At 38.1% G+C, this 13,139-nt stretch overlaps 1 protein-coding gene across 5 annotated transcripts in view; it reads right to left on the bottom strand.

Annotated features, from left to right (window-relative positions):
• Nucleotides 1-13,139, bottom strand: part of SGPL1 (sphingosine-1-phosphate lyase 1) — a 51,557-nt gene that overhangs the window by 19,438 nt on the left and 18,980 nt on the right. For 3 of the 5 annotated variants that reach the window (XM_079135795.1, XM_079135794.1, XM_079135796.1), the window contains exons 3-5: nt 10,100-10,265; nt 5,654-5,721; nt 390-537 (exon numbers count right to left, since the gene is read on the bottom strand). In XM_079135795.1, coding sequence (XP_078991921.1) covers nt 390-537; nt 5,654-5,721; nt 10,100-10,265 — 382 coding nt within the window. Of the gene's footprint in view, nt 1-389; nt 538-736; nt 2,384-5,653; nt 5,722-10,099; nt 10,266-13,139 lie in introns of those variants that run through there. The other 2 variants (XM_079135797.1, XM_079135798.1) reach the window with 2 other exon arrangements.

The raw sequence follows: 13,139 nt of genomic DNA on the forward strand, positions 1-13,139 counted from the left end.
ATGAATCTAAAAATAATTTTTTAAATATGTAAATTGGTCTTTGAAACAGGAAATGGGTTCCTCTTAAAAATATAAGGATTAGGGATGAGTTATTTTGTTTTATTTTCATTGCTATACAGAGAATTGAACCCAGAGGTGCTCTACCACTGAACTGCATCCCCAGCCCTTTTTATTCCTGACAGGGGTCTTGTTAAGTTGCTGAGGCTAGCCTTGAAACTACAGCACTTCTGCCTTAGACTTCTCAGTCGCTGGGATTACAGGTGTGCACCACTGCACCCGGCTGTGCAGGAATGAGTTATTCTTAACAAACAGGAACATTAAACAATGACAAAACCAGTATGTGAAAGGAAGGAGACACATGAACACTTGACACGTGAACAGCATCTTACCCATAGAGCTGTACTCCTTGAGTTTCTCCAGAACTGCAGATGGGCTCAGACCCTGGGAGGGAAGAGCTTTCACATACTCTTTGTCCACTTTCAAGAATGACATGTTCTTGTTAATATCCTCCTTGGTCTTATTCAGCTTGTCTTGGATCTTCAAAGGTAAGAAAAACAAAGTTTAAAAAAAAAAAAAAAAAAAGGAAAGAAAAAAGTTAGCAAGAAGATGCAATACAGAGGATCCAAACACCAGTTATGAGAGCCAATCAACTGCTCTACACCAGACAACGCATGAGGACTACTGAACCAGAATGATATTTTTTTTCTTAAAGATATGTGATATTTTGATGGTTTACCTAGCAGCTTCAACAGTCTCTTAGAAGTCTGAAGAGTCAACCTTCTCTCTACAGGTCAAAGATGTGCTCAATTGCTCTACACCCCTTTTCTCTGCCATGCTGACATCACCACTGCTTTACTTGGTTTGCAGTTGCTGAAGTCAGCACTAATCTGAGTGCAATATTTGGACCTTGTTCCTGTCTTGGCAGCAGCCTACAGTGCATGTAAGAAAAAAAGAGAAGGCAGAGTCAAGAAACCTACCACACTGTATGAAAAGGGATCCTTGGTCTTCTGTGCAATGATGAGCAACTTCAGCAGACATGCACACTGCACGTTAGGACTATGGAGAGCCCATTCAAGTGCCCCATGTTTGCACAAGACTTCAGAACTGTCTCCTTCTCAAGCTGCTGTCAACAGCTTGCACTGTCTGACCCTGAAGTTCTAGCAGGAACTAAGGACAAAGCTGCTATATAATTTTTCAGTTAAGGTTATTTCTTTTCCATTCTCATAACCTCCATTTCTGAGCCATTTTCTTTCATTCATTCACTTACTTATTTGTTCAATAAATATTTGCTGAGCAACTAGTGCAGGCCAGGGTTACACAGTGAACAAAACAAATTTAGGCAGTGGGAGACAGTGAAAAAACCCTCCTGATCTCATGAGGAGTACTTTTAGTCAGACAGACAGAAAATTAAAAGCTACAGAAACTTAGAGTTGTTTTAATTTGCATTTCTCTAATTACTAGAGATGCTGAAGACTTTTTCATATATTTATTAATTGCCTGTACGTGTTCTTCAGCAAAGTGTCTGTCCAGTTCCTTGGCCCATTTATTGATAGGGTTTTTTGTATTTTTGGTGTAAAGTTTTCTAAATTCTTTATAAATTTTGGAGGTAAGTGCTTTATCTGAACTGTGTGTGGAAAAGATTTTCTCCCACTCTGTAGGCTCTCTCTTCACATTCTTGATTGTATCCTTTGCTGAGAAAAAGATTTTTAGTTTGAGTCCATCCCATTTATTGATTCTTGCTTTGATTTCTTGTGCTTTGGGAGTCTTGTTGAGGAAGTCTGATCCTAAGCCAACATGATGAAGATTTGGGCCTACTTTGTCTCCTATTAGGTACAGGGTCTCTGGTTTAATTCCTATGTCCCTGATCCATTTTGAGTTGAGTTTTGTGCAGGGTGAGAGATACAGGTTTAATTTCATTTTACTGCATATGGATTTCCAGTTTTCCCAGCACCATTTGTTGAACAGGCTATCTTTTCTCCATTGTATGTTTTTGGCTCCTTTGTCTAGTACGAGGTGACTGTATTTATACGGTTTTGTCTCTATGTCTTCTATTCTGTACTACTGGTCTGCCTGTCTATTCTGGTGCCAATACCATGCCATTTTTGTTACTATTGCTCTGTGGTATAGTTTAATGTCTGGTATTGTGATACCTCCTGTTTCACTTTTTCTACTCAGGATTGCTTTTGCTATTCGAGGTCTCTTGTTCTTCCTGGTGAGGTTCATGATTGCTTTCTCTATTTCTATGAGGAATTTCATGGGAATTTTAATTAGAATTGCATTGAATCTGTAGAGCATCTTTGGTAGAATGGCCATTTTGACAATGTTACTTCTGCCTATCCAAGAACATGGGCGGTCTTTCCATCTTCTAAGGTTTTCTTCAATTTCTTCAATGTTCCGTAGTTTTCATTGTAGAGGTCTTTCACCTCTTTTGATAGATTAATTCCCAAGTATTTTATTTTTTTTGAGGCTATTGTGAATGGAGTGGTTTTCCTAATTTCTCTTTCAGAGTATCCATCACTTACAAATAGAAATGTATTAGATTTACGCATATTGATTTTATATCCTGCTACTTTGCTGAATTCATGTATTAGTTCTAAAAGTTTTCTAGTGGAGTTTTTGGATCTTCTAAGTATAGGATCATGTCATCAGCAAATAAAGACAGCTTAAGTTCTTCTTTTCCTATTTGTATCCCTTTAATTTCTTTGGCCTAATTGCTCTGGCAAATGTTTTAAAGACAATATTAGAATGGCTATTATCAAGAACACAAACAATAACAGATGTTGGCATGGATGTGGGGAAAAAGGCACACTTTTACATTGCTGGTAAAGTTGCAAGTTGGTGCAGCCACTCTGGAAAGCAGTGTGGAGAATCCTCAGAAAACTTGGAATGGACCCATCTTTTGACTCAGTTATCCCACTCCTCGTTTTATACCCAAAGGATTTAAAATCAGCATACTACAGTAACACAGCCACATCAATGTTTACAGCAGCTCAGAATAGCTAGATTGTGGAACCAACCTAGATGCCCTTCAACAAATGGATGTATAAAGAAACTGTGGTATAGATACACAATGGAATATTATTCAGCCATAAAGAATAATAATATTATGGCATTTGCAAATAAATGGATGGAATTGGAGAATATCATGCCAAGTGAAATAAGCCAATCCCAAAAAAACCAAAGGCCAAATGTTTTCCCTGATAAGTGGATAATGATATATAATGGGGGTGAGGGTGTGGGGAGTTAGAAAAGAATGGAGGAACTTTAGATTATGTAGAAGAAAATGAGAGGGAGGTGAGTATGAAAAATGGTGGAATGAGACAGACATCATCACCCTATGTACATGTATGATGACACGAATGGTATGAATCTACAGCCATGTACAACCATAGAAACTAAATGATGCACCCCATTTGTGTACAATGAATCAAAAATGCAGTCTGTAAAAAATTTAACAATAAATAAATAATTTTTTTAAAAAGCTACAGAATCAAATTGCTAGGGGAATAAAAACAGCAGAGCAGAGTAAGGAGGCAGACTCTCAGGTGGTAAGTTTGGGGAAATGAGCTACATGTCACAATTTGTGCATGCTACAGTGCTAGGGCTTCAGTGATGTATTTGTTAAAGTTTGATTCCAAGATCTCACTCTAAACTATTTAGACTTTCTCAGTCCAAGTTATGATTAGAATACAAGATCTTCTTAGTCATGGTCCTCAGAAAAATCACAGGAAAAACCATTTCTTTAAAGCATATCTGCACAAGTCTCCCACGTCAGCACTGGCAGGTAGCAGAGTCCACACTCTCAGGCAATGCTGAGGCCTGCTATGGACATGGAGACATTTTTAAAGTTGTAAATAAAAAATTATGCTGAACACATGGTGACTATGCAACAGGAAGAACCTATGAAAGCTGAGCTTCCATGTGTGGACTATGATACTATAATAAAAATATATGATACTATAATAAACAGACCAAAAATCACTATGAGAGGAATATTAGAAAGCACAGCAAGTACTTTCCTACCTCTAATTCTTGCCTCAGAGTTTCTATCACATTACCCAATTTTAATCTGTTCCTAGCATTTATTTCAAAATGAAACTGTTATGTATTTGTTCAGTTGTTTGTTTTGTCATTGTTACTAAACTATAAATTTCACAAGAGGAAGGACTTGGTTTTGTTCAACACTCTATCCCCAGCACCAGGAAAGTACATGACACTGAGCCAGTGTCAATAATATGTGTTGCATAAGTGAATAACTGAGATTCTTGTGTGTGTACATACAGAAGAAATAAATAACTTTTTGTCTCTAAGCCTCAGAATCTGTATCTGAAAAGTAGAGGGTAATCACATCATCTCGAAGGATCTTCTAATTCTGTTATTTTATAAATTTAAATATGGGGTTCTGGAACTCTAGCATTTGTCTCAAAATCCTGAAATTGAAGATAAGTGACAAGGTTAAGAGGAGAAAAAACATAGGGAACACTAAGGGGGAAATCCTGCTACCCTCTGTGAGCCAGCCTATCCCCCAGTCTCTCCCCTCCCCACCCCAAAAAAGGCTAACGTGAAAGAACACCTGAAGGCAGGTGAAGTTGGAAGAAACCAATGGAAAAGTGAGGGCAGGGTCCTGCAGGATATGATGAAATCAAGGCCTCAAGTGCCTTCCTTAGAGCTTGCAAGGGGCCTGCCCTGTTTTATCTCTGCCTGGGATAAGGAGTCTGTGGAGGACACAAAGGGTATCTTATCCCAGTGGGGTGAGGGTAGAGAGGACACAGTGAAGAGGGCAAACAGGTACAAAGAGCAAGAGAATGGCCGTTATCTCTTTAAGTTTCTAAACCTGGGATAAGCAAATTGCAGCCAGAGGCTAAAGCTGGTCTGTTTTTGTGAACAGTTTCCCTGGAACACAACCGGCTTATTCCTTAAACTGTGCTTCTCCTGCTCAAAGAGACAGTATTGTCTGTGGAACCTAAAATGCTTCCTAGCTAGACCTTCACAGAAGCGTGCCAATCCCTGACCTAAGCCCAGTAGTCTAACTCAGTTCAGCCAAATGATGTTCTAAAGCCCAGTAACACTTCATCCAGGGTTTCTAATTTCAAATTCTCATCATTCCTCCTGCGGCCAAATATGCTGGAGAAAGGGTTAAGTCAAGGTTCTCAACCTTTGTTCCTTTTGACTTTTTTTTTTTTTTTTTTAAACTAAGGATTAAACTCAGGCGCTCTTGAAGGCAAGTGTTCTACCCTGATCTACATCCCCATCATCTATATCCCAGTCCTTTGTAAACTTTTATTTTGAGATAGGATCTAAGTTATCCAGAATAGCCTTGAACTTGAGACCCTTCTGCCTCAGTCTCCTGAGTAGCTGTATTACAAGCATGCACCACCATCCTGACATCATTTTGGACATCTGGAGAAAGATAAATCTCTGTGGTAGTGCTTTCCTGTGCTCTGTAGGATATTTCACAGTATACTTGGCCTCTATCCACTAGATGCCAGTATCAGTCCATGAAGTTGTGACAATCTAAAACTGTTTCCGAACGCTGCCACCAAATGTTCCCTGGAGGTGAGCAACAAAATCATCCCTCCACCTTAAGAATATTAACACAAACAGAAGTATGATTATCAAGGGGTAAAAAAAGACCTAAGGAAAGTTCACTTACCTTGCGACCAATAAATGGCATCTTCCTGGTAAGCCTAAAAAATTTCTTTTTAAACCTTGACCATAAACCTACAAGAAAAAAATGGTTCTATTAGTCAAATGAATGTCCACAGATAGGATTTTCTAGTCTATAGATAGCAATTACTCAGTGTGTCTCTCACGACCTTACTTTCCTTCAGATTGTTGAGTTTATTACAGGGGAAAAAAAAAAAAAAAAACTTTCAAATTTAGTTTTTCACATGGTCCAAAATTTAAACATACATGATAAAAGTTTATCTCTCTCGTTTATCTCCCAGGCATCATCTTGTCCTTAAACACTTCTATTAGTTTCCAGCACACTTTGCAATAGTTTCTTTATACATATGCAAGTAAAAGTAGAGATACATTCCTAGCCAAGTGTGGTGATGCACACCTGTAATCCAAGCTACTCAGGAAGGCTAAGGCGGGAGGATCACAAATTCAAGCCCAGTCTGAGTAATTTAGCAAGAACCTGTCTTAAAAAAAATTAAAAAAAAAAAAAAAAAAAAAAAGGATGAGGCCCTGAACCCAGTAGCACAAAAAAGAAAAGGAAAGAAAGGGCTGGGAGCATAGCGTAGTGGTAGAGTACTTAGTGGTAGAGTACTTGCCGAGCATGCGTGAGGCAGTGAGCTCAACTCCCAGTACCAGAAAAAAAGCTATATTCTTATTTGTTGCCCTTATTACCCAAAAAATAACAGTCTACCACTGTACTAGACCTTATTTTTCCACTTAGAAATATTATCGATGAATGTGGTGACACATGTCCATCATCCCAGCTACGTGGGAGGCTAAGGCAGAAAGATCTTAAGTTAAAGGTCAGTACTGGTAGTTTAGCAAGAACCTGTCTCAAAAAATTAAGACATAGGGGACTTAAGTCAGTGGTAGAGCATCTCTGGGTTCAATCTCTAGTGTTGCAAAGAAAAAAAAGAAAGAAAGATAAAAGTTCAGTGCTACCTCATTTGTTCATTTGTGTAACTATAAATTATTCCAATATATGAATGTACCACAATTTATTTTACCTTCCTGCAAATTATTCCAGTATATGAATGTACCATAATCTATTTAACCTTCCCCTTACTGATTGATATATAGGTCATCCCTAATGTTGCTATTATGAATCATTCTAAAATAAATGCCTTTGTAACACACCACACTGTACACATATAAGGATATCTGCAGGGACTCTCAGAAGCAGAATTGCTAGAGTCAATGTTACATGTACTCTTCCCAGAGTTCTTGACCTTCCCAGGTTTCCAGAGATGCCCAACAATTCTCTTCCTTTCCCCAACCAAATGGCTGAGCAGTGTTTGTGTTTTTGTTGTTTTCTGGATCTATGCTCTAGTCTCTCAAACAACACAGATTCTAGCGCATTTTTAGATCTAAAAAGAACTTGGTGAAAATCACGGATACCAGAGTCCATTTTGTCAGATAGCACAAAGGATAAACTAAGAATTCTGATGTTGTTGACTACAATAATTATAAATACATGGCAGGCAGACTTAAACAGATGAATATGCCTTTTAATGTATTCATATTTGATAATGTCTGAACTCATACTGACAATAATTCTGAGGTTGGTCTAACAGGCTTTTATACATTATCCAATAGTGACATAAAGGACAACTAAAGATCTAGCTCGAACACTAGCTCAAGGCCATAGATCAGATCAGTGACAACAGGGATTTAACTCAAGTCTTCACTTTTTTAGCCCAGGTCTTCCAGGAATCTATTGCTGCTTCAAATGCATAGTAGGAATTTTCTGTTATCCCAAATCAGTCTGTAAGAATTTACATCCAGGGCTTAAGCAAGCATGAGCTTTTAATGCATTCCCAGTAGACTCAGGCATTCCTAATCCCTCTCCACCCCACCACCACAGAGACTCCCTATTTTCACGTCTGTTACATGACAGTTTGCATCCTGCTAGTTGTTTTTGCTTAGGCGATTCCCTGTCTTTCTACCTCCATCTACCATCGACATTCTCACAATGCTTGGGACAAAACCAGTCACCAAGGCACAGACTGAATAGTAAGACAAAGGAACTAAAAACCACTGGTTTATGGTTACTTTTCTGTTTGAATTTCAGAGTAATTTCCTTCTAGTCCTAGGTTCTACACATTGTGATACACGACTGAGAGTTCCTGTCTATTTAACTATAGTCTCTTCTTACTTTGAGCATTTTCTACATTATTAAAAATTCTTCCCAAACACATTTTAAATATGATCAAACAAGAATAACAATGTTGGATATTTAAGCTGCTTCTTATTTAACCATCTTCCTCTCGCAGCCTCCTGAGTTCCTGGGATTACAGGTGTGCACCACCATACCCAGCTTATTCAACCATAATGATGTTAGTTGTAAAGACTTCGAACGGCTTCTTTAATAGATGAAGTAATTACTTAATGAGGTGGAAAGCAATCTAAAAATTGGCAGACTGAGCCAGTTTTCCTGAAGTATAGTAATGTGTCCAAGGAGGGAGATAAAAGAATAAGTTACTTCTGTGAAAATTGTAAGAAAAAAAGAGAAAGAGCAAAAGGAACAGAATATAGCACAGAAATGGAGAAATTTAAAATGAAATATGTGAACTAAAGTAATCACCTCAGAAGTCAAGTCCCTGGAGGTACAGAAAGAAAAGAAGAGAAAACTTTTTAGTGGTGGTTACCAGGGATGGTGGAAGAGTGAGTGAGATCTGAGATTTTGGTCAAGGGACACAAAATTCCAGTCAGACAGGAGGAATAACTTCAAGGGATTTATTGTACAACATGATGAATTCAATAAATAACTATATATCATACCCTTAAAAATTGACAGGAGAGAAGATTTTAAGTGTTCTCATCATGAAAAGATATGTGAGGTATATGTTTAGTTTGAGCCATTCCACAATGAATACATATTTCAAAATATCACTTTGTATAGCGCAAATATAATTTTTGTCGATTTTTAAGAAAGAATTTTAATAAGAATTTTTTAAGCTAAAATAAGAGGTGCCAATGTAAGAACAATAATGCATGGCTCTTTACAGTTTACAAATTCCCTTTACACAAATGATGCTCATATTACGTGTGACTAATTAGGGCATGTAATATTATACCCATTCGATTGTGAGGAAGGCAGGCTAAAGACCCACACATAAACCTGGTTTCTATTAATGTGTCAACACTGAAGTATGAAGAAGGCATAAGCTATGGACAACCCCACAGTTAAAATCAACACTGAAGTATAAGGGCATAAGCCATGACTGACAATCAGAGAATTAAGGAAGACCGTGCCTTCAAGGGCTGCTAACTCCTACTCAGGGTCTTGCTGCTCCCAGTTTTCACCTTCCCTAGTCTCCACCCTGAGTTCCAGAATGACCCTCTCCTCTGCAAAAAGGGATTCAGAGTAGAAAAATGCAATGCTAAAAGAACAGCTCAATGGCTATCTGCATGATAAAGAGATAAATACAATCTGGCTTCTAAATTGTCTTCCCTGGGGGAGAGAAAGAAAAAGAGAAAAAGTCCAGTTAAAGGGCCACTTAAACAGATGTTATCAGGGAGATCAGGGTAACAAAAGCACTGCAAAAATTTTGAACAAATGGAAATGACTGAACAATGTTACTGGTTTCTAATACCAAGGACAGTAACTCAGAGTGGGGAAAGGGTCGAGGAGAGTGTTACAAAATCCCCACCACCATATCTACTATTTGGATTTAGGTGTGATCAAACAAAACCTACAGGAGGAAAATAATTCACAAGAGGGTTACACGCAATCAGGTTTCTAAGTGGGGAGGAGATAAGTGGGCAGGAGTGCAGCTTCCACGTTGGTAAGGGTGGAGGATTTACAAGCAGATCACTTAGAGACTTCTCTTTTGCAGTCCCTGAAAATGGCTTCCTTCTTCCCCATGTTGATCTGGCTCCCTCAGTCACTACCACTGTCCCCTGACATCAGAAGTTCAACTCCAAGAAGAGAGGGTCCCTCTACTACTTATGCAGATACCCCCAGAGCCTAGTTCAGTGACTGGCATGTAATAGGGACTCAAATGGTAGCTGCATAAGTGCTGTTCCAATTTCATTCAATCTTTACTGAAAAGGATGGTCCAAAATGAAAGCAATAAATTTCTGCTCTGGGAACTCCAGATGACATAATTATGTTCTAGGTACTGAAGAAGGCTTAAGCCACATTGAGACATCTGTGGATCCTTACAATGACTAATTTTCTGAGGAGTTTTTATGTAAGGTACCAATGCAGAAAAATCAATATAAGCAGTAATGGTTACCCAAGAATCCTATTAAAACTTTATCAACCAGGAAACAATGTATCACTCTCCATTTAAACAGATTTTAAAAACTGGAACTGAACCAAAGGACAAGAAATTAGTCCAAATCCATCAGCCATGACTTCCAAGGATAGTGACACTCCACTATGCCTTTACAAAAGGGACAATATACTTACTCTCTGGCTGGAAGACAAACTCATACACCCAAACTATCAACAGGGTCCACGCGACACTCCACGCAATTAGCTGCCAGGGCTCATATTTGGTGCAGTGCCCATTTACATAATTCTTGGCTTTTGTGGAGTATACTTCCAAAATCTCGAAGTAGGGCTCAAAGGCCTTCTAGAAATACAAGAGAAAAAAAAAAAAAAAGAAAAGAAAAGAAACATTATATTCAAAGAGAGAAAGGAAGCCTGTTCTTATTTTGTTCCTCAATTCTCATTTTTCAAGGGCAAGGCCATTTATGATGCTGCCCCACCTCAGCAATAATCTTATCATCCTCTACAGTCCTGAAAGCTTCTATACCAGTCATTCCAGTGTAACACTGCCACTTATGAGCCCTGTGAACTTTGACATGATTTTTGATCTGCTTATTTTGCAAAATAAGAGGGCTAAATTTGATCATTGTGTGAGTTCTAAAGCTTTCATACAACTGCCAGTATTCTCTGTTCCTCCCACCCTGTTTTGGGGCAGCACTGGGGACTGATTCCAGGTCACCCTGTTAATTAATCAATCTTTTTTTTTGCGGTGCAGGGGATAGAACCCAGGGCCTTGCAAGCACTCTACCGACTGAGCTATCTCCCGGCTCATAATTTATTAATTTTTGATACAGGCTCTCACTAAGTTGCCCAGACTGGTCTGGAACTTGTAACTCCAGAGCCTTCTTAGTAGCTCAGATTATAGGTGTGGGACACCATTTTCAATATGATGTCTTTTTCTCGTCTCTACTTGAATCTTTACCATTGTCTAACCCAACTGTCAGCAGACTGGTTCTGTAAGAGGCCAAACAGTGAGATTTTAAGCGTTACAAACCAAACATTCTGTTATGGATATTCTGCTGCTGCTACAGTACAAGCAGTCATAGATGATATGTAAACAAAATGAATGTGGCTATGTTCCTACAGAACTTAAGAATGAACACTAAAATCTCAACTTCATATTAATTTTCTTGTGTCACAAATCTTTTTCCTCCCAACAACTTACAAAATGTAAGAATCAGTCCATGGGCTAGATTTAGCCTGCAGGCTATAGACTACTGAGTTATAAAATTCTTAACATCGGGAACCATATTTTAATCATCATATGTATCCCTCACAATGTATCCCTGATGTAAGCATGAAGAAAATCCTATCATCTATAAATTTACCAGAAAATCCTTCATGAGAATTTGTCTCTCCCTTTAAATTCAAGAATTCACCTGTGATAAGGCCCATATAGAACTTATCACAATGTACCTTGCAGTCTACTCATCTATTTCTTATCTCCCTGGCTACACGGTTAGGTCCTTGAAGGAAGACTAGCTCTTTTCATATTTACAACCCCTAGAGTGCCTTGCAATAATAGTTCATCTGATAGCTTCTTATTCACTCATTTACTCAACATTTTGAAGGCACAAAGCTGGAAAAGCACTCAGGTAAAGGCATAGCTCCTGGTCCTTACTGAGCTTACAACCTCACAGGAGAGGTATCTGTGTGTTACTATACACATATGCATGCATACATACACAGGCGCACACACACACAATTAATTAAAACTCTTCAGGGGAAAAGCCATAGAAGGATATAGGTACGTTCTAAGAGATCACTGAGGAAGCCCTATTTAACTCTACTTGAGATGACAATCAGAGAGGATAAAACTTAGGCTAGTTAAAAGGGTAAAAGAAAATTCTCCAGGCAGAAAAGTTAAAAGAAAAAAAAAGTCACACCAGAAGAGAGAACAGCAACTACGAACACATAAAAAGAAACTGGGGAATGGCAGAGGTTCTGTGTGGTAAGAAGAAGGAGGGTAGGGACCACTTCTCTTACCCACCGCTCAATCCCCAACCAACAGCACAGTGCCTAGTCCACAACTGATACTGGATAAAATCTGGACAGTGTGGGCAGTGCCAAGTAAATGAATAAACTCACCGGTCAGAGAACTAAGGCTGGAAGAAGGACACTAGGCCCATATTAAAAATGGGCTTGGGCAGGGGTTTCTACCCTCGGATCAGATAAAGTGAACTTTAAGCCAAAGTTAACCAAAAAGAACAAAGAAAGCTTTTCACACTGCTTATGGGAATTGTACATCAACAAGACATTAACAATCATGAATATTTAGGCCCCAAATAATGCAGCATCATACATCAAACAAACCGTTCTCAACTTCAAGAATTAAATAGACCACAACACAATAATGTTGAGTGGCTTTAACATGCCTCTGTCACTACTGGATAGATCCTCCAAACAGAAACTAAATAAAGAAGTTATAGAAGTAAAAAATACAATTGATAATTCAGACTTAACAGACATATCTTCTCAGCAGAACACGGATCCTTCTCCAATATAGACAATATCATGTAAGTTATCACTTACGTTGGCATACAATTTTTAGCATCTGTAGGGTTATTTTGATAGCTCCCTAGCCATTGATATTAATTTTTGTTTTTCTTGATTAGACTTGTTTGATTTTTACAAAATTTCAGCTGTATTATTTCTTCTCTACTTCACATATTTCTGCTCCTACTCTTATTGTTTCCTTTCTACTACATAATTTGAAAATAATTTGATTGTTATTCTAACTTCTTTCTAATACAAGTACTTAATTTATAAAAGTTTCTTCCCAGTGATCCTGATATTCTAAGCTTTTTAAAAATAGTTTTAGTTGTAGATAGCACAATACCTTTATTTTATTTATTTATTTATTTACATGTGGTGCTGAAGACTGAACCAGTGCCTCACACATGCTGGGCAAGCGCGCTACCACTCAGCCACAGCCCCAGCCCCTATTTTAAGCTTTTATTATCACTTAGTTCAAAGCACTTTTTATTTACTTTTCTCGTGTTTTCTTCCTTGACCTCTGAGATATTTATAAGTGTATCAATTAATATTGAAATAGTTGACATGTGGGGGTGGGTTTCTATATATCTTAAGGTGACTGATTTCTAATGTAATAAATCATGCAGGAAACACAGTTTGCATGATTCCAAATATTAAAAGTAATGGAAATGCTTTTTATAAT

This window comes from Sciurus vulgaris (assembly GCF_902686455.1).
Source record: "Sciurus vulgaris genome assembly, chromosome: 4".
Taxonomy (NCBI): Eukaryota; Metazoa; Chordata; class Mammalia; order Rodentia; family Sciuridae; genus Sciurus; species Sciurus vulgaris.